We start from the raw sequence: 26,927 nt of genomic DNA on the forward strand, positions 1-26,927 counted from the left end.
CAAAGTGGGATTGACAGGGCTAAATTGTTTTTTAAAATGCCATTTAATATCGAGTAATGCATAAATTTTGAATGTGCAAAACATCTTTTTATGTCTAAAAGGGGTAAACATGGAGTCCAAGTTTTTTTTTAAAAAGAGAGGTTTTTTGTTTGTTTGTTTGTTTGTTTGTTTGTTTTACTAGCAATTTTTCAGGAGTATTGGTGAAGTTTGAAAAATCCTGCAATAAAACAGTGATTCTGATTACTTTCATTTGTAAAAATGCCACAGTTCAGACAAGATCGGTTCAGTTGATTTGGTTTTGTGGTCTACAGGATGTTATGTAAAGTGACGTATGAAATCCCTTCTTCTCTTTCATTCAAAAGCATGTTGGCATTAACAACTTTTCCAACATGCTTTACATATATACCAAACAAACAAATACAAATGCAGAATGTGATGTTTTATTAATTCAATTCTATCCATTCTTCTTAGCATAGGGGAATAAGTATTTGTTGTTGCAACGCATGATGTCAGAACAACAGAATGGACGTTATGAAACAGCTAAGTACGCACTATGTTGGAAATGATATTGTGCAGATGGAGAGTGGTGTCATAGACCAGAAATCACAAGTCGGTGTGTCCAGTGTTTGCTGCGCATCTGCGATACAAAGAGTTAGTGAGGCTGACATTGCTGCTTGTGGAAGATTGTCTCAGTCTTCGGTGAAGTCGGTGGACATTTGGGGGAAAAGGATCACGCTGTCAAACACGTCCACTGAAAACTGTCAGAAACAATTTCTTAGTTTACAAATAGGGGAGATGACTGAATAATCTGGCTTCGATTCTAACTGACATGGCAGCACCCCGCATGTCGACGGCCTTTTCTCAGCTGTCTCTTGTTGTCTGTAGCTTTGTCTTATTTGAATGACGTTTCAATTTGAGGTGTACTTTTATAATCACCGGGATAAGGAGTGTCACTGTGTGATTATTGCCCTCTAAAGCCACACCTGATTTGGTATTGATTACCCTAATGAGCAAATGTTTGTCACCAGCCAAACAGCTTAAAAACATTACATGCACATCTGGCTAAATGCATGGGTTTTCTAACCACGGCAGTAAAAAATTGATTTTAGACCTTTTCTCAAAATCAGAAAAGAAAATTATTTATATGCTGCATTTATAATTTTGTTAAGTGTTGACCTGTCATGTTTCTTGTACATTCTTCTCTTTTGGAGCTACATGGCAAGTTAAAACAAAAACAGACATATTTAAATCTCACTTTAGTTTCAACAGCTTTATTGTTTGGGTCGAACATTGTTACCAATGTGAGAGGAAGCGTTCTCGGAGATACTTAGTTCTCATTTCTAACCTCTATGGGTCCTCTTTTGTAGACTAATGTTGTTCAAAGTCGCTGTACTTTGTAGTTAAATCAAGTTAACAAACTATTTATGGAAACCAGTGGCAGTGTCAAAGAGTGAAGAACATCTTTTGAGACTGCTGTGCTGTGAATTTAAAAGTAATATTGGGTTTTAAACACACATACACACTGATACTGTACAACGCTATGCGGATGTGTGTGTGTGTTTGGGAGGGAGATCTGTGCTTTCACGTGCGCTCGGTGAGGATGAGCGGTCAGCCTCTTCCTGAGGGTCTTTTGTCTTTTTCGGCCTGCTGGGACTCAGACAGACCACGCCTATCATACCTGATTGTTTAGTGTGAGGAGCCCAGAGAGCCGCACAGATGGGAGTTTGTATTTGTGTTTGTATTCCTGTGTGTGTAGAAGTGTGTGCGTTGACAGTGGGGTCTTTTACAGAAAGCCAAATCTTTGATGTGGTGTCGCAGCTGACCCTCTGGTCACTCTCACGCTACTGTCCCCGACACAATGGACCGAAAAAGACTCATGTTTGTCTACGCACATACATACGCGCACACATGCACGCGCTTACACTTACAGCGGTAAAGGAATGATCCTTTTTCATATATTTACCAAACATATAGCTTGTGCAAAGATGGATAAATAGACATAGTAAAAAGTGTTCAAACCAACATTCATCTAGAGTTTAAAAAACCAAACTCAGTCATTTTATTTGTCAGATATATCATAAGGTGCAGACGCAACTTTTAATTTTTATGTTATACTTTATGTCAGAATCAAGAGGAAGGCAGCAGGAGCATAATTATCCTGCTGATGCTATATCTGCATAGCAAGGAGAAGAAAAAAATTTGTAGATTCAGGCTGTTGTAAAATAACCCCTTTATTACATCGGGTATTTATTTTTAGGGTCTTAAACATTATGGACCATTCTAGCAAAATGACGTCTTATAAAATTAGAAAGAATTTGCTCATGTGCTTGAATAAAGCTAATAAAGTGCAGATGGGCTGTTGGCTTCGACACACACATCACCCTCATTTAGATCAGGAAGAAGCTTATGGGAGAAATAAATCAATCAGACATTAACCACAATCTTTGGAAGTGGAAATGTAGAGTTTCTGCCAACTGAGCCACCTCCTACTGTTGCTACATCCAGAGCCTCACTTTGTCACTGAGGATACTATGACTTTCACATTAAAACCACTGACAAGTGAAGAGAATGACACTGATCAACCTCAACAATGTTCCAGACAGCAGTGGCCTCCTGCAGGGTGACAGTGCTCCTCACAATGTTGCAAAACTTACTCTGGAGAAGCTGGAGGAGCACAACCAAGAGCCCAAGATGTTGGCCTAGCCTCCAAATCTCAATCTGATCAAGCATCTATGATGATCCTAAAGTCAGATCCTTGGATGCCCCACTTGGCAAAAAACACAAAGAAGCCGCTGCCAATAGTCTGATGTGATGATATTCTACATACCTTCAGAAATGGTTTAGTCTCCACATCCTGGCACATGTCAAGTTAAACAAAGGATTATCCAAATTTGCTTTTTCTTGTGAAATCAAAATGCCTTTTGCCCTTTTGACATTATCCACGTCAAACTATATTTCATGGTAAACAAATGCCTCTGTGGGTATGTGTGCTTATGAAGGCAGGAGAATGATAGCTCTGAACATACGACAGTGTCGGTGTAACTTGTTTCCTAAACAGCATTTCAAAAAGCATGTTTGAGCTCAAACACATGATTCTGCATGCTGCGTAGGAGCTGGAATATGAGAAAATCAATACTGCATAGGACCGCTATCAGACGGTTATACTGTCTGATCGAGTATGTTGGACAGAATAGACGTAAATTGAATTTTAATCAGGAGGTCACAAACAAACTGGGCTAAAATCATTGCATTCTGAATCTGTGTATCTTTGGAGCATACCTGAATCTAAACTGTGTTGATGCTAATGCTGAATTAGACTTTTCTGCGACTAGTTTTGACGCTCCAGCAATGCACTGCACAGACAAAACATTTTAACTACACACAGAAAATTCCTCTATATCTCCGTGAGCTATTTTAAGGAAAGCTTGCAGCACAGTTGATCCTCAAATTCCCCTGCCTTACCACTTTACTAACCCCTATCACTCTGTCCTCTCCTGCTCACTCACTTTCTTTTCCCGTTGCACTCATTTCCCCAGTTTTCTATTTTTGCGCATTGTGCAGGTCTTGGCTGATGGGTCTTGTGATGTGCTTTTTTTTTATGTGAAATTGCATTTTCTTGGTTGCTTCTCCGCTTACATTCTCTTCTCAGGCCGCCTCATTTCACGCCCTCGACATTGTCTTTGCATTTTTCAGGATCCGTCTTCCAACCTCCTTTCTCCATTTAACACATTCTCCTTACTTTCTCTCAAATAAAAAACACAACACCAAAGGGCCACTGTCTATTTTTAAACGTGCACTTCATCTAACTGGCATGACCTTCATCATTTGTGTTGTCGTGCATCCAATAGGCATTTATTTCCCAATGGTGCCAACCAGTACAATTTAAGCCTAGATACTTCTTGTGCAATAATAGTGCCGTGAACAAATATACATTTAGACCAGAACTGGTTTCACGCTGCATTGGCCTTTCAGAGAAAAATCTGGAAGGAACGGCAACAAAGCAAGAAAGCAAGTCTCCTCATAGGCCTCAACTGTGTGTTAACTCTTTGTTATCACCTCGGCCTGATTTCTGTTGCGAGAGGAAATAGAGAGAGAGACAGATAGAGAGAGGGACAGAGAGGAGGAGATGTGTATACGTGCGGAGCTGCACTAGTCAGTGTTACACAGTCTGGGGGATTCCAGCCAGCTGCACTGGGAGCACTGACCTTGGCAAAGACTACTCTGTTTTTCAGTCTCTGGGACAAACAAGTGTTAGATATAAGTGTCAGCCGGTCAGCTCACAAATGATTTACTGAGATTAATGAACTGAGAAAGGTTACTGCTTAACAAGTGTACGCACAAATTGACAAATATACAAGAATGAGAATATAAAAGAAATGGGTTTTTTTAATTTACAGATGCGCTGTTTTTGACCGAGTTACGCAATTCTGTCTCTTTTCATTACATAAACACTGCATTGTAAGCCGTAAAATACGATGTACCAACTCTACAGGATACAGGATGAGAAGCTGTCGGGGTTATTTAATGCTGCAGGTGTGTGAATGTGTTTGTTCCACGCTTGTTTTTTCCTATAATTTCAGTGCGGCTTTCCTTTTGATCTCCTGGAACATGGACACCCTGATTTATTTTGAGATGACCTGTTTTCTCTGACCTTAACTCTCACACCTAAATCAAGAGCTAACTGATTGCACACATGCGTGCTTTAAGCGTATGTTATAGTGATCACTGCCGGTGTCTGCTCAGCATTCAGTTCCATGCAAGATATCAAACATTTTGCGAGCTCTTCAAACACTTCCTTGAGTGGTACAGGAACTTGCTTCTCCCTTACAATCAAAGCCAAACAATGATTCATCATTCATCTCTCACTGCTATGAAAACAATGGTATCATTCTTGCAGCGGTATCTGACTTCTGTGGTTGCTTGGCAGTGGCAAAACTTGGAGGGCCTGTGTTATTTCCCGTCATCTCGGTTCACTGCGTAGGCTGTGTGACTTGAAAATGAACTCATTCAGTCCAACGCTGGCTTCTAAGTGTTTCCGTTGTCCCTTTAAGCACGCTATCTCTTCTGATTTTTTTCGTTAGAGTTAACCTTTGGCCGACTGTGTTGTCGAGGAAAAAGCTGCTGCAGAGTCACACACTTCCTATCGTGTCTTGTTTCTTGCCAATAAAATGTGTCACATCTCCCTATCAATGGCAGTAAAACATATTGACCAGTTTCTATTGCCCTTTTTAAAATGTTCTTTCACCTTTACACTGCAAGAATAACACGGTGATCACATGATTCGTGACAGTTACCTCGTGCGACTGATGTACCGAGATGATTAATAATGAACCACCCACATATAAAACATTTCTCAAAGTCCGTGAAGCCAAACAAAGTGTTAGTCGTCCTGCTGATCCTAAAATGTTTGTTCTTATTTCTTGCGCCAACCAACATTCATCCATCCCATTATCTATACACCGCTTAATCCTCACTAGGGTCGCGGGGGGGCTGGAGTCTATCCCAGCTGACTTAGGGTGAAGGCAGGGGACACCCTGGACAGGTCACCAGTCTATCACAGGGCTACACTTAGAGACAGACAACCAAGCACACTCACATTCATGTCTAGAATCACCAATTAACCTCAACATGTTTTTGGACTTGTGGGAGGAAGCCGGAGAACCCGGAGAGAACCCACGTTGCACGGGGAGAACATGCAAACTCCACGGTGTTCTCACTGGGACGCAAACCGGCGACCTTCTTGCTGCTACCCACCTTGCAGCCCGCCCACCAACAAACCCTATTAAATATATGTAACGTGACCGCTTTTTCATGAGTAACTATTACATTTCTGTGTGATTTCTTTTCTTGAAGCTTTATTTTGGGGTTTAGAATTCACATCATGAAGCATTTATTGTGTCCAAAAACTTATACATGTATTGTGTTCTGCTATGTAGTCCACACATGTGAATAAAACGTTGTATAAAAGTTGTTCTGCTGTTGTTTAATCTAGATATGAGCAGAGTCATAAAGTCAGAACAAAAGTTGGCCTTTTCACCCACACAGATGCAGTACAAACCAGATCTAAACTAAAACTATGATCTCTGACTGTGAAGTGCTCTTTGCTCAGCTGAGTTCAATCGCCTGACAAATGTTGCAGTCGGACACAATCGATCAGAATCCCAATAGGCGTGTTAGAGACCTCAACCTATTTCACCACATCTTCTCTTTAGCCTCATGATTACTCACTGTTGTTTAACCACCTCCTCGTGAAGAGTGTTTGAATGAATGGTTCAACATTTTGGAAAATAGTTTCTTTCTTGCAAAGATTCAAATGAGAATATGAACACTTTTCTTGTGTTTGCACAGTAAATATGAGCCAGTCGGTTTGCTTATCGTAACACAAATCTTAGCTCAAAGACTTTAAAACAGGAGGAAACAACTAGTCAGGCTCTGTCCACATGGTAGCAAAATCCATCCACCAGCAACCTCAACACTCATCAATCAACAAGTTCGATTTCATGTCATTAATTTGTGCAAAATGAAAGTGAAAATGTTTAGTTGTATGAGGCTAATGTGACCTCATTGAGTCTCCACAGCGGTTAATATTTAGCGGCTATACATACAGACGTACGTGCAAAACCTGTAATGCACACTGCCATACACAAACAGCATCGACCTACATGTAGGTAGATACAGTATACGTGCAGTATGTATTTATAGGTTGTATCACGGCAGGGAATACAAACATGCAAATGCCTGTGAATGATGTTTATGGCCTCCAAAGCCTCATTGTGAGTGACTGCTCACTATATGCTGAAGATGATGACCCTGTACAAACATGCTGTTGTACATTTGCATAAAAAGCATACCTGCTGATACGTGAGATCCCCTCAGCAGCTTCACACAGCCGCTGTCCATCTATGGACTGAGACAGGGCCGCACTGAAAGCAAGGGATGGATGTGGCGTGCCAGTGTTGTGTCAATACCCTCTGTCCCTAATCCATGAGGGTGAGGCGCTAATCCAGTGACCTAACCCCTGGCCTGGCTTCATAAACAGCACATTACCTCATTTCCTCCGGCTATGCAAATATATAGGTGGACAATAACATGTTCGGTGTAAGCAGAGATAGCTCTCCCTTGGGTTTAGTGCTGAGGTCAGAGGAGTTTGTGCATCGCGCGTGCTGCAGCAGACATATCAGTGTCAATTCTCATACATATAGCTGGAAATTATACAACAGCTGACTGTCAGTATTCTGTAGGAAGTGCCCTCCTTTAAGGCCTGAGCAAATATGTTGTAAGAAACATTTTGAAAAGTAGAAATTTGTCAGCTGATTTAATTTTTTTTAATAAATCTGGTTGCACTAGGCCTTTGTGTGCAGCACAATAACTGATTAAGAGTATTTCTTGTTTTTTATGTGAATCTGACTTTTAATAAATGATCTTTTCAGTCAAATTCCAGTTAAAAATACTATATACTGTTTAGTATCTGCACTCGTCTCTGTCGTTCTTTCTGTCTGCTATAAAAAATAAGTGTGAGTAGGCATGTGTGTGACTGGTGGATTCATTTAAAGCCTAAAAGCTTTGTGTGACCTTCAGTGTGGAAGGAAATCTTGTCCACATCATACAGTATATATATACTGAACTTTCTGAGGAACTGTGGTTTCTAGCATTGAGCCAACAACATCAAATGTAGAAATCCCATTTTTAGACAATAAAGCCATCAAAAAGGGTGACATCATTTTAAGCAATGGGTGTTTTTAAGTAGATGTAATAAAATGAACATCTGATAGATAGATAGCTAGATAGATAGATAGATAGATATATAGATAGATAGATAGATAGATAGATAGATAGATAGATAGATAGATAGATAGATAGATAGATAGATGAGGAAACAATATTAACAAGCAAATCATGCACGTTGAAGAAACAGAAATATGCCAGCATGTACACTAAAACAGAGTATTTGACCAGTACAAAAAGGTACAACGTCAAAATAAAATAATAATAAGCATATAGGAGGGGTGCAGTGCATGGGTTCTGGTGGACCAGGACTACATAAACAAAATGTTAGTACAAATTATTATTGTTGTTGTAATTCAATTATGCATTGTTATAGTTTCATAGACAAATGAGGTTCCACCTCAACAAGCTACAGCATTAAAATATACAAATGGATGCTTTAATATAGTGAAACAAGTACAGGGGACATTTTGGACTAACTTTACATCCTTATGCATTTTGACATGTGACTTTCTCAGTGCACTTCCCACGTGGGTTTTACACCTTGTAGCATACAGTAAGCAAATGCATAGTAAAAATCTAACAGCAGATAGATGTTTGACTGTGCAGATTCTGTTGTAGAATAATGTCAACAACAACAACAACAAAAAAAAGCAGCTTTTATCGTGGGTTATGGTATGGGGCGGATGGTGCAGCTGAAGGTCGGCTGTAGTAGCGCGCGGTCACATGGCTGGTGTGCATGTAAATGACGTGAGAGAGAGAGAGAGAGAGAGAGAGAGAGAGAGAGCGAGGGGAGGAGGAGGAGGAGGAGGAAGAGCAGAAGGGGGGGAGGCAGACACAAACCGGGGGACGCTGTTTTCGCTGATTGAGGGGACCTTGTGCGACTCCCCAGCATCTCGCATCTCCCCCCCCCCCCCCTCCCGCCCCTCGTCCTCCGGTTCGGGGTTTAACGTGTCACGGCTCCAAACATCGGCCGCCGTCAGCACCTGGATTTTATTTATAACCGAAGCAGAAAAAATTGGATGGGACGCACACACCACGGGCAAGACAATCCCGGAAATAACATGCGTACTCTCAGCCTGTCACGTACGCTCGCCGAGGATTTGCATCGCTGCAGGCTGCCGTAGGTAAGCGACAAGACTTTGTTTCTACATTTACCATCACCGCCTGCTTCTTTTCTGATTTTTATTTTGTCAAAATAAAAAAATCTAAATGAAAAAAAAATCGGAATCAATGAGCCGATCGTGATGTTATTCTGCCCCATTGTTAAGAAGCGACTCTTTAAGTAACTAACTTGGTGATCAATAGCAGACAAAGACAAATAAGTGTTTTTAAGGGTGTTTCACTAAAATGCATCTTTTAAACCGAGGGGGAGCTTGTTTTAATAGCACAGATGTTGCATTCGGTGCAGGATAATTTCATTTTTGGTTGATTTTTGGGGCATTTAGAAGAACATCTTAACAAGCAGCAACTCTGGCTCTGTTTTCTTGCCCCACTTAACTGCATTCAGACCTACAGCCACGTCCAGTGTGCTCTATATGTTTGTTGGCCTACATTAATATTGTGTATTTATGTACTTGTGTGACAGGTGGTCCACACCGGGCTATAAATAGGCCTAAAGTGTATCATTTGACTCCACAGATCTCCAACATGTTTATAAGACGGATGCAAACAAGAGCGCTTTAAGAGAGTTTTTTTTTGTTGTTTTTTTATAGTTAACAAGAGCAATGGGTGAACTAAAAGCCGGACGGGGACATGAAAGTTGCAGCTTCGACCGGGCTCTTGTGCATCAGAGGCAGCAGCGGCGGCTCAGCTAGAAAATGAGGCGAGGACGTGGAGTACGTGCGCACCCAGCAGATGACGAGATGAAATGGAGAGTTTGGGACAGGCGGACCTTTTAAACCCAAGCTCTTCCCGCGGATCCGTCGCTGTTTCACCCCAGCAGGAGAGAAGGACGAAGCAGCTCGCCTGTTTGCCGGCAGAGATCCACCACAGCCAGCACCGGGCGGACATGGGGCTCAACGGGTTGTGCGCTTCGCCGGTGGTGAGTCCGACGGCCGCGGAGTTACTCGCCGATCTCGCCTCTCAGACCGACTCCCCCGGAATCACGACCCCGACCAAGCTGTCCAAAACCGGCGTGCCGCTCTACAACGGCGGGGAGGTGTCTCCTTCCGCCACCGTGGAGGGGAACCACTCGGGCGTTTTGGCGCACACGCCCAATGGTTACCCCGCACAAGTGAAAGGGGTGGCGGGGCAAACAGGTAGCCCCGGGTACCCCCTCACCAGCAGGGCATGCTTGGTGGAGAATGGAGACAGGACTGCTCATGAGAAGTGCCCTTTAGTGGTGAGGAGGATCAATGGGGACTTGAAAGCTAGACAGGCTCAGCAGCAGCAGAAGAGGAGGGGAGGGGAGAACTGGGACTTTGGGGCAGAAGCCCTTAATGGTCCTTTAACAGGGTCATCGGGTGGAGGAAGCTCTGCTGACCCGCTGTTTGCTTCAGGGGAGATTGACTTTAAACGGAGGAGGCTGGTGGATGGAAGTGTTGCAAACAAATCTTCAGAGAACTCCAGGGTGACCCGAGCGGTCGCCCCTCTCACGGTCAGTTCCCACAGCAGCCAACCCCTCGCTCCTCTGGCCCCACTGGCCCCTCACACTAACCAGCACAATGGACACAAGGTGGCAGCTTCAGGCTTGCCGGCTGCACCCAGCCAGACCTCCATCCTCGCCCCGCCGCCTCCTGCGGGGAGCGGCTGGTCGGCGGAACGCATAGCCCAGCAGTACATTGTCCCCTGCATGAAGTACTACGGCATCTGCGTGAAGGACAACTTCCTGGGCGCCCAGTTGGGCGACAGGGTGTTGGAGGAGGTGGAGGTTCTGAATCGCAGTGGGAAGTTTCGGGGTGGGCAGCTGGTGAGCCAGAAGAGCATTCCCTCCCGGAGCATCCGGGGCGACCAGATCGCCTGGGTGGAGGGGAAGGAGCCCGGGTGCGAGAACATCGCGGCGCTGATGGCTCACATCGATGAGGCCGTCATGTACAGCGCTGCCAACGGACAGCTGGGGAACTGTGCCATCAATGGACGCACTAAGGTGAGAGACAGGTGGGGTTACAGGGGAGAGAGCTGGGGTAAACAGAGGATGCAGAAAAAACAGCCAGTGTGACATCATTAAAGTTGGGGTTAGCTGATTGTGTCTTGTCTGTTCTGCTTTATCTTTGTGTCTGTGATGCCGACATGCAGGCAGGCAAACACACACTCACAGCGGCAGGGTGTCACATGGGTGTACAGAGGGTGGGCCTTGTGCCTGGGTTTGGGCCTGCCTAAATTTGCCCCTGTCCCTGCCTTCATGCCACTGATGCCCAGGAGGAAAAAAGCAAACTCTCTGTGGCTGTATCTCCTCTGCCATGACTTTATCTCTGCCAACATTTTCTATCATCACACAAGCTTGGTCCTGGCATGGCAGAAGAAGAGGGGGCTTTTTTTAGTTGTTGTTGTTGTTTGTTTGTTTTTGCCTCTTTTATCTGATATCTCAAGCCACGTGACCCATGTTTTTTTTATCTCAATCCCACCGTGACCACACTGCATGCCTCGATTTCTCTTTTCCATTGAATTTTTTGTCAAATGCCATGCACAATTACTGCAGCGCACTCCTTAAGATATTGGAACTAAACTTCTCCTTGAAAAAAAACAACCCACTTCCATAGAGTTGAAAAAACCCAGAATTAACTCCATCAGACTTTCTGCTCGTGTGTTCGTCTCTATCTGTGTGTGTTCTGTCACAGTGATTGTGTTTCTCAGGATATAGTTTCATGGTCCGTCTCCCTATCAGCTGTGAGTTAACCATTACACACTGGTCTAGACTGTTACTCAACTTGTTCTGAGTGTTTCAGCAGGACCTGGGTTCAAGATTTAGAGTATAACACCTCCAGATAATGGATATTTAAATAGTTTGAAATGCAGCTGCTCTTCATAAATGTTCATTCAAGCCTTTTTTTTTTTTTACTTTGCAAGTCAATCAAACTGGATAGAAATGATGACTTTACATGTTCAACTGTCCCCAGGTGGAAGATAAAACCAGGAGGGTTCCGATCTGAAACGTAGACGCAACATTACTTCTCCCTATGGGGAAATTAGGTGAAAGCTGTTACCTGCAAGCTGGCAGACTCCTGCAGTCTTTGCTTAATCAGCAGACCCACAAGTGAGACTGTTAAATAAATGTTAAGAAATATACAATCGTGCAGCAAAGGGACCAGTAGTTACATTCAATGTCTACGACCAAACTAAGCCACAAATGTAGGAATTTGTACCCAAACGGTCACTAGTCATGGGGGGCTTTTGTCTTCAACCTGCTCCATGTTTGATAGGAGAATCTACAGCGTGTTCCTCTGTCTTCCTAAAGTATTTGCCCCACAGCTTTTGTTCACTCCGTCTGTTGAACACCCCACGTAGCACCTTGGCCTCGATGCACCTCTAGTCATTTACATAAGCTCGAGGCGGTGTTTAAACAAGGGCCGCGGGCCGACTGCACATCGGCAGCCTTTGCTCCCGTGCGGCGGTGACGCTGCTTTTGTGCAAGGTCGAGGAAATATATAGCGCATAATTACAGCGTATAGAGAAGATCTGTTAAATACTTCAGCGCCTCTGCAAATGTGCTCCTAGGAGTGGAGAATACTAGAAGCTCATTCCTACTGTTGAGCAGCATTCTGCTGTGGCGAATGCAGCTCATGAAAAGATGTGAAAACCCTCTTTATCTTTTGACACTTAAGCTTCCTTCATGACTGAAGCGGATTTAATCTGTGAAATCAATGATGCGTCTAAAGTGTCACCTCAATTCAAGCCCCTGTAGCTTCATATGCAAAACTGTTTCAAGTACCAGAACTTTAATTGCTAATCATCGATGCAGACCTTAATGACGGGAGTTTAAAACGTCTCGACGCGCGTTTCTGTGCTTGTTTCACTTGGAGAGCTGCTTGTCTGAGGTCAGAAAGCAGTCAAGAGACGCACATGGGAATAGTTTCCAGGGCTGTACCGGTTTATTTTGGTTGATAGCTCATTGGATTGCAGGATTTTAGTTTTCAAGACGTCACGCAGTTACCCATGGCCCTACTAAGTTATGAATTCTCTTTTATTAGGCGTGGTAATGACTAACCCAGTGATTCCTTTTTGTGGAAATGTTAGATTTCTGGGTCAGATCGCTCAATTTTTGCCCTTGGTTATTACGAAACATGTTCCTCGCTACACTGTACAAAATGTCCTGGTTGGGCGTTGCTGTGGGCGAGTGCAGGAGACAGTGAAGGAACAATGATGGAGTGTGCATGAGAGAAAGAGGAAGTGATGGGAAAGAGAAATAGGAGGCTCAGCTAGACAGAAGGTCACTGCGTCTTTTCCGTCCTCCAGCGACAGCCGTACCCCCGAACCTTCTATTGTTTCTCGCCCGTTTTTCCACTTTTATCCTCACCTCCTTTTTTCTTCCCCCCCCCACGTCTTTCACTTCACTCCCTTCCTCCTTCTTCTTATCAAACCCCTTGTTTGCTAGTTGGACAAAATATTCCCCTGCCGTTTCCTTGGTAACAGGCCCATACAGAGCGGAGCTGCGCATTGTGTACGGCAGCGATGGAGAGAGAGAAAGAAAGGGGCTGGCAGTGCCTAAAATAATGCCTCACCAGCAGCGAGTAGTATTCCTGAACCTGGCCTCCTGTTAGTCAGCAGGAGTCAGGTTTTGCAGCCGGTGAGACGTGCGGCAGGAAGGATTACAGTGTCAACAAAAGGAATAGTAATGCGCTGAACCCGAGGTGATGGTGGGAGTAGTCTCGTGTTATGGGGGGGAAAGCACAACTGAGCACGGGGAATGAGACACAAGCGAGTGGGAGGGGATAGACTGGAAGTGAGAGTGGAAAGGGGAAAAGAGAGGGATAGGGAGTGGGAGGATGGTGTGGAGCGAGCGAGAAGGGGCGATGCAGTAAAAAGCTCTGGCATAATAAGATCGTCTGCTGCAGCAACGTGTCCTCAGATGCCCCTCTTGGCTCAGCAGTGCCACCATGCAGGCAGGAGGCATGCACTTACACGGCTACATGCTAGCCTGGGTGGATGGTTAGGGAGATAAATCTGCCATTTTGCTCAAATCTGGTTTCACTTCAGACAATCCAGAGGAGCCTTGACAATTTTGATTCTTATATAACCAGTACAGGGCGCTTCCATGATGCTGTCAGTGATTGTTGTTGGTGCCGTACCAACCGATGATCTGTTGTTAGCTGGTGTAGAACAGATGCACTTTTTTTTTTAGCATCCCAGTGGCTGTGAGTAATGCCTCAGTTTTTGTCATGCATGATGGCACTGTGGGAAGTTTGAGTTCATCAATATTACAATTGAAAACTGGAGGAAAAAACAAGTAGTCCAGTTGTTTGTTTTCCAGCATTAGAGATAAAATTGGTCAATTAATCAATTCATTTACTGAAAAATAACTGTTTTGGTCATTGATGCAAAATATTCTCTGGTTTCACCTTCCCTGATGGGAAGATTTGATGCTTTTATCTGTTTTATCTTGTTGTAAAGTGACTATCACTGGAGTTTTGATAGCTGGTCCAGTGAAACAGGCAATCACCAACTATTTTTCAGGCACATCACATTCATCTAATATCACCAGCAATGAAAATTATATTACGTTGGAGCTCTATAATCCACCTTACACTCTTAATTTTATGTAGGGTCCCTGCTGCCTCATATTCCTTTTTTTTAGTCATATTTTTTCCTATGTGTTGTTGTTATGTGCCAACACACATTTACAGTGTGTAGATTACTACTAGTTTATTTTATAAATTTCCAAAATATCTTTTATAAACTATAGGTTGTATAAGACACTAATATTTTTTTAGAGAAAATGCAAGTACATTGTGTTCACGGAAACACACGCAATGTTGCTGCCTCATAATGTTCAGCGGTGACTCATGCATAATAAGTGCCACTGTGGCCATAGTGACACTGACTCATAAGAGCAGAGCGCAATTTCCCACCTTTTTTTCTTTTTTTGGTTTCATGTCCACATAACAGAAATAAAAGTCTAAATGCTAAATTATTTATTTCTGAATGTTTGCACCATTTATCCCCATGTATACAGAAAAAGCTGTAACGTGTGAGTATCTCAGCCTGTTTTCCTCCATGTGTCTGTGCAAAACGTGCTCTGCCAAGCTTCCTGGTGCCGCGATGATGTGATTCAGCATCAACGAGAGGCCGATGTTATGTAGCCTTGGCGATGAAGCACTGTCATGGCAAAAAAGTGCACCAACCCTCAAAACACACACACACACACCCATCAGTTTGCTCGGCCAGTTTAACCCTGTAAACCTTTAAGCATTTTCTGGGTGTTTTTTTTTTTTTTTTCTGCTCCTGTTACATTTTGACTCACTGCAGGCTCATTTTTCAATGCAAATTAAAGTGCTGCAATTTTGTGGAAACTGCACAACCATGGCTAGAAGCAGAGAGAACGCAGAAGTATCTTGTGCAATGTGACACAGTCGTAATGTCATGACGCATAAAAAAAGAGAAAGTTGAGTTTCTTCAGTTACTTATTCCACATAAAGTAACGTAGAATCAACATATAGAGTATTTTCTTCCGAGGTGTTACCAATACTGGAAAAAAATACAAAAAACCAACAGATATTTTAGAGAATTTTCATTATGTGACTGTTGCTCAGAGCTGAGTCAGTCATGACGTCACGGTTTTGTGGAAGATCACAGAATTTCTTTTTTTGTTATTATTTTTTCTCACAGAAATGTAATTCTTTTAAACGAGAGACATAGAATATAGTGATGACATTTTGATAAAACATGATCATTTTAAGCTTAGATTTGGTTAACTCTCCTGATGAGACTGTGCATCAGTGATGAGTAGTTCAAGGACCGTCGGAAACTTGAAAATCCGATGATTCTCTCTGTTTTTACTGTTCCTGGCTTTGATAAATGGTGTAAATTAGCAGTTTTTGTATTTTTTAATTTTTTTGGTAAATCTGCAGTTTAAAACAAAACAGCCATTGAGTTTTGGGGTTCAGAAGTTTAAACCAGCCTTGTTTACACTGCAGTAAATCCATAAATCTATTAAGAAACTGAGAAGATGAGCAGATACTGGCTTGTAAGTGTGCGAGTTGAGCACACTTGTACCAACGTGTTCCTTATTATGTGCTCAGAAACAATCGTACATTCATACTTTGTCCTCACCCAGTCTAGGGTTACTTCTTCTTTCACAAACTCTTAAACTTCCCAGTGATTTCTTACACCGGGGAAACCTCTGTGCGTCCTACGTGTACTATCAGCAGCCTACAGGTGAAGCTATCCAGATAATGAGGGTGATACGAACCAGGAAGGACAGCGCGGTTACAAGCCGGGAATGACAAAGCAGTTCATCACAATTCAGTTTAATTCACCCGGACGTTTGTCTCCTTCACTGCTCTCAAATTCAATTTGGCAGAACCTATTAATAATAGCTGATCCAGATTTCTATCGCATCCTGTGTCATCCAAGCGGCTTGTGAGTAATCAGTTATGGAAATTAAGCAAGATGGCTGAGCTGCTTGACAATAATGACTCAACTGGTTTCAGTGCCAGAGCTGGAAAACATTTGCTGTGTAAAAGTGTCCTTGAGCAACACCTTGGCCCCCCCCTTGAAACCATCCACAAGGACTCCCACACTTTGATGCATGTTTCCATTAATCCGCAGCGGATCAGGGCTGTTCCGTTGTGAAACTGGGAGGAGGTTGAGGACTTTTTAGGCCTCATACTAATACAAACTTCAGCAGCAGAGTTTGCTTGAGGATATTACTGTGTTTAGGTTACTGTTGATCGGTTTATATCAATTGATCATCAAGCAAAATTGCATATCGGTTGTAATTGTATTCAAAAAAGGACAGGAAGCACTCAGGTTTATTAACCCTCAGAATGCCAAGCAGTTTCTCAGAGTTTTTCTTTTTTTACTTCTGTCACATTTTGGCTCACTATGAGCTCATTTTTCACTGCAGTATAAAGTCCATGGAAACAGCACAACCATGGCTGGAAGTAGAACTCAAAACTTTATTTTGGCAGTCTGACAAATTTACAATGCCATAAATCTTATATATATAATAATAATAATAAACTTTATTTACAGAGCACTTTTCAAAACAAATGTTACAAAGTGCTTTCCAATTAAAATAAAATTAAAACTGAAATAAAATAAAGCACATAGAATAAGATAGAAACAAGATAGCAATAATAAAGCACACAAATAGATCATTTAAGAGGGCCCATGTTTGTTGTATACACCAGCTTGCTGGATAAAACCAGTCACAAGAACAAGAGGCTATAACACATAAAACTTAAGTAAAATCAGGAAAAGCTTGTCGATAAAAATGTGTTTTAAGAACTGACTCAAATCTTATGTACATGTACAACATTTTTCCAAGTGTCTATAGGAGTTACCAGTGGTGATTCTCCATATCATAAATGTTGTACTACTTTCATTTTGAACTTGTTTGCATACATGTCTCATATTTGCACTGCCTGCAGTTCAGTTCAGCTGAAAATTCACAGAATCTTTTTGAGTCTCTTATGGCATTACAACAAAACGCAAAGAATTTTTTGTTATGTACAGAATCTGCTTTCACCAGAAAATATATATATATATTTAAAATAACATTTAAATAAGATGAAGTGATTTTAATGAAATGTCACAATTTTAAGCTTTGATTCGGTTTATTTTTTTTGACAGAACCAATGGTCAAACATACATCAGAAAGCCTAAAATCTACAGATCCTTTCTGTTTTTATAGTTTCTGACTCTGACAAACGGTGTAGCTTTGGTGATTTTATTTTTATTTTTTTAAAGATACCTATCAAAACAGCTGGTGGGTTTTGGGGTTCAGAGATTTTAACAACGTTGGCCTCACACATCATCGAGGGCTGTCCTATTCCTCATAAGGCACCCCTCTACTGATAATGCAGATGATCTTAATTGGAATCTGTTAGTGATCACTGTTGAGGGTTTAAAGTGGACACTGGGATCAAATCAATGATCTGTAGTTAGCCATACGCTTGACTTATTGGGTCAAGCAGAAAAGACTATATAAGGAACTCTGTAAAGGACGGTGACGTTAAAATAGCAGCGTTTGCAAAGATAATGAGTAACTGTGTGGTGACGATAGAGATGTAACACGGCACAAAGAACACATTGAAATTGGAGACATTTTAAACTAAAACATCTATTTCTAGGTTAACAATCCGGGAATAATCACAGTAATCAAAAGTATCCCAAAAACCACATTGAACATTTCCTGCTTCCAGACTTCTCCTCCTCTTTCTTCTTCTCCTCCTTTAACCCCGACTCCATCCCACACACATACATATGATTTTTTTTTTCTCCCTCTCTGACAAGCAGTAAAGCCTGTATTTGTTCAGCCTTATCTAGCCCCTCACCCCTCTCCGCGCCATCATTCCTCTTATCGGGATATTCGCGTAGCATTGGAGTTTATTTTTGTTCTCCTCTGGAACATCTTGTCCTGCCCGACGACCATCGACTTGGACGTCCCGGGTGTCTAACTGAGGGCTCCCATTAGGGGCATTAATGCTGGTGGTTGGCAGACGAGTGGTCGGTGCCAATTAGACTTTAACTTAGTGTGGGTGCAGATCTCAGCAGAGATGAAGGCGCGACGAGGGCAGAAGGGACAGATAGGATCAAGACGTGCAGTGTCAGGCTGTGACTGAGTGTTGTGTGTCTGTTTGTGTGCGTTCGCTGACGGGAGGAGACTGGAACAACGTATATGAAACCAGTTTGACGTGTGGTGAATTCAGATCTCTCTTTACTGCCTCAGGTGGGTTTGGAATAAAATCTATAACCCTCCACCTAAATGATACGCCTGTTTTGTATAAGCTTTCATATAGACATTGTGTATGTTGGTGTGTGTGATGTGTTTATGCTTCAGGCTAGGGCTGGTGTGGCATTTTACATGTTAGTTGGGGTTAATGACAGTTGTTGAGACTGTTAACGGTGTACATGCACACCCAAAATAAGCACAATCATTCTGGAAAAAAGCTTATTTGGCAACATTTATTAAAATGTGTGTAGTTGTTTTCTCAATATTCAGGATTTAGAAACAATGAATACTGTCATGAAACTAAAATCTGCTTATAAATATTGCAAAGTATTTGGATTATTTCAATGCTCACTGTTCATATTTTCAGTTTGGGTTAGTCGGAATAAAATATAACCTCAGTGTCAAACTTTATGTTCACGACAGCTGTAAGAGTGTATATTTCCCCGTCGAACGAACGAACAGAACAGGTTCTTGTCGGCGCTGAAGGGCATGTATCCCCACAAGGCAAGAGCGTCAGCCGTTATCGGTTTGGTAGAGATCAGCAACAGCGGGTAATATGTGAAGTTGACAGTGACAACATTGTGCTAAAAGCAAACTCCTGTCTGTTTTTTTTTTTTTCTCCCTGTCACAACTTGTAACGAGGTTGCAGAGTCAGCAAGTAGAAGTCCTGCGGGATATCCTGCATGTTTGTTTTTTGTCATTTCAACTTAAAAAAAAGTTCTTTTGTGAGCATGCAAATTTATGTTTGCTTTGGTTGTTTCTCATCAGAATGCATTGTGTCTTTGAGGGACTAATCCTCATGCTGAAAGCAAAGACAAAGAACTCTGCACATCCTTGCTTTTTGGCAGTCTTGTTCTTTGCCTTTGTTGGCACATATTTACTAAGTTCCTACCTCCTTCTGGTGGTCAGTTAAAACTATTATTTGTCATGTTGCCTGCATTAACAAGTGTGTATCTTAGGCAAGGCAACAGGAAACTATTACTGGAAAACACTGACATATAGTAATGTTAGAGGTCAAAGATTCCACAGAGTGTCTCATCTAATCAATGATGTTTTTACAAATATAATGTATTAACTGACAGTGTGAAAACAGTGCCTTTACTCAGAGCTTTAGCTCGCCTGCAAATTTACCGCTTTGCTTCACTCTCTGCGCCCTCATAGCTCGTCATGCTCCCTGCTCATCACCAAATGGCAAACTGACAAAGATGGCAATTAGCCAACATACATACATGCAGCTAAACCGCCTGATGTTTCCCTCAGGAGTTGGTGCAGACATACACAGAGCCAAAAGTAACTGAATATTGGACTTAGATTTGCCAAGTGGCCAGAAACAGGACACCTAATGAGTATCTTGTGTCAAATTAAGACAGTTTGATAAGTTTAAAGCTGGATAAGTTCCCACAATGCTGATTAAGCCCATCAGTGCCGGTGTAGCAGAGACCAAGAAGAAGCTCAACATTCAGAGCAAAGTGTCTAATCTAAAAATAGAAGGTGATCGACATTTGCCCCACATATGCGTAGGAAGTGTTTGTGTAATTGTCCTCACTGTCACTTATTTTCCGACAGTGGCCTCACACTTTCATTGCACTTTTTACTGAACTGCTGCTACAACACTAAATGCAGAGTTAAAATGACAAATATTTACCCCAGTTAATGAAACTACACAGTTTTCCTCCTACAGTCTAAATAGCTCCACCATTGACTGAACAGGTGACTCAGTGCCGGCAGTTGATCTCAGCTGACATTCTCTAATGGCTTCAAATGCAACGACGATTCTAATGATCATCACGCACACACACACGCACACACATATTTATTTTCCTTTGTCCATGTCCAGTATGTTCATGACGCAGGGAGTCTGCTTGGCAGTTGGAGCCAGGAGGAGAAGGTCCAGAGGTTAATGAGCTCTGACTGCGAGCGTCGGCCGGTAATGAGAGCTGACAATGGCAGCTGAGCAGGGTCACACACAACACAAGCACCCTCGCTTGGCTGTGAATGAAGAGGGAAACCCTCCTACACAACGTGTACTGTCACTTTTATTTCACTTTTATCGCTGTTTTACAAACAACGCGAGGGCAGGCGTGTTTGTCTTCGAAATCAGGGCGAGCAGTCTTTGATTTCCTGAGGGTTACGACTCTCACGGTGTAGTACCAGAACCTAAATGATAGCGTCAGGCAAGTTAAATCGATACCGCAGCAGGGCAGAACCTGTTAGTCATGAATGATAGTATCACAGAGCAGAGTTGAAGTAATGCACCAACTCCAGTGTTGTAACTTTTGCGTCCCGTGCACATAATATAAGTCAAGACAATGACAGTATCTTCTTTTCTGTCAGCCTGGAGAGATATTGGAGAAGTTATTACTCTATATGCTGCCATCGCTATCACCACCTCGATCTCTTTGTCTGCCAGCAAAAACTGATGGCAGCCAGTCAGTGCATCAGCCGAGGACTTTTGTGTTTCGCTGTGCTGAGAAGACAGAGCTTGTTCCGTCCACAGGAGACGGTTTGGAAACTATTCAATCCGGTCTGAAACATGATCACGCTCCTGTGGGTCGGACTTATATGTCACACTGACATTAGACTTCTTTTAGCTTACAGTACATCCACAGTCACATGGTCTCGTAGTGGCCCCGGTCTGGAATGTGCATCGACTGAAGAGGTTTTACGCAGGTCGCGGTTCCCTCGAACTCCCCAGAGAAAGCGGCGCTCTCCTGCTTCACAGCCTCCAACACTCAGCAGGGGAAATACCAGCGTGAGACCATTGTTTGAAAATGGATACTGTATCTGCAGATCATTTCTTAGCTGGGAACAGCAGCTGAACTCTGACATATTTCTCTGCTCTACTGCTCAGCTCACCAAGTGCATTATGGATTGTTGGGTTAACTATTCAAATACCTGTAAGACGGTTTACCGCAGAGCACTGGGGAAGCAAAAAGCAGAGAGATGACGACAGGAGGTTTTTTGTATCTTCTCTGTGCTCGCTGGACTGTAGGCAGGCATGCTGTGTCTGCTTTACAAATAAACCATGATGCGATCGACTTCAAAAGGACAGTTACAGAAAAAAATGTGATCAAAAGAATGAATACCTTGAATCACTGCCATCTACAAGGTACATTTTTCCGATGATGCTTTATTATGTGATTTATGTGAACTAATGACATCACTCTTCTGTTTTAGGCGATGGTTGCTTGTTACCCAGGTAACGGCGCAGGCTACGTCCGCCATGTTGACAATCCCAACGGCGACGGACGCTGCATCACATGTATCTACTATCTTAACAAGAACTGGGACATCGAGGTACATTTATCATCAGTGGCAGTTTAATTTAGATCATGACTTTTTAAAAATTACATTATCACAACAAAAACTGTGTTTATTAGATGTAAAAACTGTTTGTAGACCTAAATGTGCATCTGCTATTTTAACGTGAACTGCATGGCCTTTCAGGGTTGCTGATGGATAAACTTCATTATAAAGGCAGTTTAATTATTTTAACCCTATTCAGGACTTCCATGTTGCCGCACGTAAAAGGTCTTTTGGACCCCAAGAAAGAATATGTGTGAATATTTGTTGGTATTCTTTATAGACTTTTATACTAATTAATTTTCTAATAAGTTGACATATTTTTGGTTCCAAATGCATCACAAATGTCCCTCTTTTTATATTAAAAAAAACCTTAAAAAATAAAAAACAATACCTGTCACCTGGGGTCCAGAAGACCCCAAAAGTCCTGAATAGGGTTAAGTAGCTAAAATGCTTCGTGGAACAATGAAAAAAAAGATCTATTTACAACCTAACTATCGTTGCAAAATTTTACAATGTCATAAATTGTACAGTGCAGCTGCAGTATGTCTGTTGAAAACAGGCGCCGTTGTTCAGTGTTTTTTGTCCACATGTCTTCGTAGACACAAGGAGGGTTGCTGCAGATCTACCCGGAAGGCAAAAATGTGGTAGCCAACATCGAACCTCTGTTTGACCGGCTGCTCATCTTCTGGTCTGACCGCAGGAACCCACATGAAGTGAAACCAGCCTACGCCACTCGGTTAGTAATTCTGTTACTGCCTGTATGTGTCCACTGCACGAACACACATATAAAGCTGGAAAGAGATAGTGCCCAGTTGTGTACGTCTACCATGTTTTACTTTGTTCTATGCTATAAATATACAGAAAAATAACAAAAAAGCCACATTGGTATAATTAATAAATTTATGAACGGAAACGCTGTTTGTCCAGCAAACAAAAGTAGATTTACCATAAAAAGACAAGAAGCAAGTCCAGCAGCTTTAAAAAAGATGAAAGAGTTTCATCAGACACACTTGCCTCCCCTTCTGCTTTCCTATTCAACCCTCAAACTCAACAACTTCTTGTAAATTCTCCATGTAGGAGTGATGGAAATCAAATCAAAGATGATTGTATAGAGGAACAACGTCTGTAGAAGTTTCCTTGATGCTCACATGAGATCAACTCTGTGCGTAGACAGACGATGATGCCGCCGTACTTTTATTTTACATCATCACATCAAAAAGTCGCGTCCATTGACGACATGTGACTGGCGACCTTTTTGCTCCCGCACCTCCTCTCCTCTAATCTGCTCTCCTGCTCTCCATCTGACTGCTGGGGGGCGAGGTGGGGCCGGAGGCAGGAAGTATGTGTTTCCTGAGGAGGTCGGTGGGAGGGAGGGGGGAGGAAGGTTCGATTGCAGGACTCGTGCTGGAGAGGCACAGACATGAGAGACAGGAATAAACAACGCAGCCCCACAGGAGAGATGAGAAACTGTAGAAATTAACCCTCTGCTGCCTTGCTCACCCTGGACAGCCTCTTATTACCCTAAAATACGTACGATGAGATGTTGCAGTCTGCTGCATCTGTGCGGTTTTGAAATCTTTTTTTTTTTTTTTGGCCTTTGATGTGATTTTTAAAGGATTTTGGCGATTAACACGACATCTATCCATTTAGAAATTCCAACAGATAAATGTATTTTGATATGTAAAACTTAAATGCTAACATAGAATTTATTATAAACTCTACTCAGGCACAAGTCTACTGAAAATGTCTTGATCTTGGGCTCATGAACAGGGATTTCTACAGAGGCCTGGAAGGGACATGGAGAAAGAAAAATAACAGGGAGAGGACAAAAAAAAAATAAACATATCTTTTGCAAGATCTCGCAAAACTTGCTTGGGATCTTGCAATAACTTTTGCGAGATCTCGTGAAACTATAGGTATATATACTTCTGGGTCTTTTTGGCAGTATGGAGAAACGACAATGGAGGACACCCATCCGTCCTTCATTGTCGTTTCTCTATACTGCCAAAAAGATGCAGAAGAATCTTTTTTTTTTTTCTTTCTCCATGTCCCTTTTGGGGCTCCATAGATTTCATTACACAGCAGCAACATTTAAATGTATATTTTTTCTTATCAGGGGCATTTTGGGGACCTGTATATTGTAATTCACAGCCAGTCTATGGAACTTGAGAGAGTAATTTTCAATTCCAGTTCACTTTTCAACTGAAAAATCTGTTAGCTTTTAGTCTCAAATCAATCTTTTGTGTCTTGCAGCTATGCCATCACAGTCTGGTACTTTGATGCCAAAGAGAGAGCAGAGGCTAAAGAGAAATACAGATTGGGTGAGTCTCCCCGTCCTCACTTTCTCTTCCTTTCCCTGCTTGTTTATGAGCTGCATCACTTCTGGTTATATTTAGTGTAATTTAAGATGACATGTGACTAATATGCTCTTTTTCTGTTGCTTGTGTCCATAGCAACGGGACAGAAAGGTGTTCAAGTGCCTGTCACTCAAAACAGCAGGACTTAAATCTCATCTAATGGCTGGAGAGCACTCTCGAAGTATTATGTGCCTTCCTGAACTGCTAACGGACGTTGCGATCACAAAGGGAGACACTGTTAAACTGTCAGCCGTCGCTGCAGCTCCACGCCGCTCTCCTGAGTGTCAGCTGTCAGATTCACATCGCAGGCCGTGATGTAATATTTTCCTGTCGCCAGATTGGGCTGCTGATCAAGGACGTGGCAGAAATACAGAGCACAGTGGACTGGCAAAGGTGAGATGAGAATTGCGAGTGGTGACAAAGGAAGAAAACAGCTTCGGCGTCTCACGGAATCACCCATGAAGATAACTGAAAAGAAAACAGACTTCTAAATGTGATTTTCTTGCAGTTTTTTCCTGCTCGGTTATCAGTGATGTTGTTATGTGTTGAGAAATTTGTCTGGGCTCTGGTGTAACTTTTAATTCAAACACGAGGAGCGTGAGTGATGAAAAAGTGGGCAGACGTTGTGGAAAAAGGGGCACACGCAGTAGAAATCAGTGCCCCTGAAATTCCTCAATTCCCTCTTGTCTGCGACGTGGCCCCCTTGTCTCATGATGTGGGCAGGTGTGTACGTGTGGTCAGTGTAAAGACATGACATAAAAAAAGGCATCATGTGATTGTTGGCCGCGGTACAGCGGAAAGTTTCCCCGCAGCACACGTTCAATCAGTCTCGGCTGAAGCGCTAAACGTAACAGCGATCTGCTCACGAGTTATAATCGGTGCATGAGGACAACTCAACACTGTAGTTTCACTCTGTATAGCACATAAATCAAGGATTTCAGGACTTTATTTGGCTTAAAAAAAAAAAAAAAATCCAGCATGATTGGTTCGTTATTTTTTTCTTTTAGTAGTTGCAACGTGTGTGACAGATTTTCAGAGCTGATCCTAGAGTCACACAGAGCTTTTCTATTGATGTGCAGTGCTCTCTGTACGGCTGAAATACACGGCTCACACTTGAGACAAGAGATAAGCAGGGGTCACAAACAGTGTTAGAAGAAACAGTGTGGTTTGTGTGTTGGTGTGTGTGTGTGTTTATTTGTGTGTGTGCTCATATGCCTGTGTGCAGATCCAGCTTGACTCTTATCTGTTCTTAACAGTGTGGATGCCGTTGAACAAACTTGCCCAAAAGAGACTCACACATACGAAAAGGAGATAACAGCTAATTTAAAGAAAGAAAAAGAAAAACGCAAGAAAAATGACAAAATTATACTAAACGATAACCTCAGTCAGACTGTACACTTAAAACCATCTAAAGGATAAAGCACAGAGTTAAGCATTGGCTGTGACGTGAACTTCTGCGTGAAACTGTCGCCTGCTCACGCGTGGGATCGAGTGTTTGTGCGCAAACGTGTACTTGCACATGTATGTGACGAATTCCACTGTCTTGAAGAGGATCGCGGGTATTGTCTCAGTGTATGTTAGGTTGGTTAAGAAGAAGGTTATTTTAAAAAGCACTTTATTTTTTTTAAATGCCATGCGTGAATGATAGAGAGAGAAGAAAAAAAAAACAACAACCTATAACTAAAAATGTAGATTAATGCCTTTTTATGCTGTGGATAATATGATCATTCAAATGCAATAGAAACTAAAACAATGAGAACAAATGGAAATTGTTTGCCTATTTTTTTTTTTTTTTTTTTAAGTATTTAATTAAAAAAATGTCTGTTTTTGTACACAACAAAATTGTAATTGATTTACTGGAAAGAATCTTAACTGAGTTGCAGTTTAGTTTTTTTTGTGTGAGATGAGACCAAGAGAGCAGAACCAGACACATTTTTAAAGAAAGTTCCAACCAGTTTTAGTCTCCCTCTATGTGGGGGGTGAAAATACAACACAGTAAACAAATTTTAATGTGTGACACGCAGAATTTTGTCTGCTTATTTGGATATGATTGAAATTTGCAATAAAATGAAAGAGTTTGCAATTAGAAAACAAATCGGTGAACTATGTCAGTTTCAATCATTTTCTTGTCTGTAACTAAAGCTGACAAAGAAATTAAGTTTTTGATTGTAGTTTTTAAAATTATAAAGGTTTTTTTAAATGAATAAATCCTGTATGTTGAATTTGGTATACCAGGAAAGTCAACCTGAGCACATGGAGTGCAGTGAATAAGAGTGATCATATTTATTGATAACTTATTAATAAACCTACAGGAAGTGTTCTGGGAAACCGTCCAGGACATTAAGTGGGAGAAATGCTAAACATCATGATAACCAAACACTGGTATACAAGATGCTCTCTTTATGGCTTGAAATGACAAACATGAATAAAGATGATGTGTTCTTCAATTATCTTCCCTTTGTTTTTTATGCTTTTACAAACATGCAGTAGGAGTCTGCATTGTCTCGAAATACTGATGCAAGTTTGTGTAGTCTCGAGACACGAGTATATCAGAATGTGACTTCTATATCAGGAAACAGATAAAACTGTATCTTGCCCTCATGACGCATAATGTAAATGGCCACTAAGAGCTTGCCAAGAACACAGCCCACAGGCCCTCCATTACAGATTAAATCATTAAAGTCAAATCATCAAACTGGGTGCGC

General features: G+C 42.0%; 2 protein-coding genes across 3 annotated transcripts in view; one reads left to right on the plus strand and one right to left on the minus strand.

Annotated features, from left to right (window-relative positions):
- The window catches only part of tmem160 (transmembrane protein 160), an 18,589-nt gene extending 9,962 nt beyond the window's left edge, over positions 1-8,627 (minus strand). The window contains exons 1-3 of the mRNA XM_008280452.1: positions 8,569-8,627; positions 8,229-8,268; positions 4,638-4,644 (exon numbers count right to left, since the gene is read on the minus strand). Of these exons, the coding sequence (XP_008278674.1) occupies positions 4,638-4,644; positions 8,229-8,268; positions 8,569-8,627 (106 nt within the window). The remainder of the gene's footprint in view (positions 1-4,637; positions 4,645-8,228; positions 8,269-8,568) is intronic.
- A 6-nt stretch (positions 8,628-8,633) lies between these two features.
- Positions 8,634-26,669, plus strand: egln2 (egl-9 family hypoxia-inducible factor 2). Of its 2 annotated transcripts, none has more exons than XM_008280439.1 (6): positions 8,634-8,852; positions 9,367-10,813; positions 21,737-21,856; positions 22,465-22,601; positions 24,119-24,186; positions 24,319-26,669. In XM_008280439.1, the coding sequence occupies exons 2-6, from the start codon at positions 9,596-9,598 to the stop codon at positions 24,369-24,371; spliced, it is 1,596 nt and encodes a 531-aa protein (XP_008278661.1). In that variant the 5' UTR covers positions 8,634-8,852; positions 9,367-9,595; the 3' UTR covers positions 24,372-26,669. The 2 variants fall into 2 exon arrangements, with proteins under 2 accessions (XP_008278661.1, XP_008278660.1); XM_008280438.1 differs by having other exon boundaries at positions 9,441-10,813.
- Positions 26,670-26,927: the final 258 nt, after the last annotated feature.

This window comes from Stegastes partitus, unplaced genomic scaffold, assembly GCF_000690725.1.
Source record: "Stegastes partitus isolate 25-593 unplaced genomic scaffold, Stegastes_partitus-1.0.2 Scaffold194, whole genome shotgun sequence".
Lineage (NCBI taxonomy): Eukaryota > Metazoa > Chordata > Actinopteri > Pomacentridae > Stegastes > Stegastes partitus.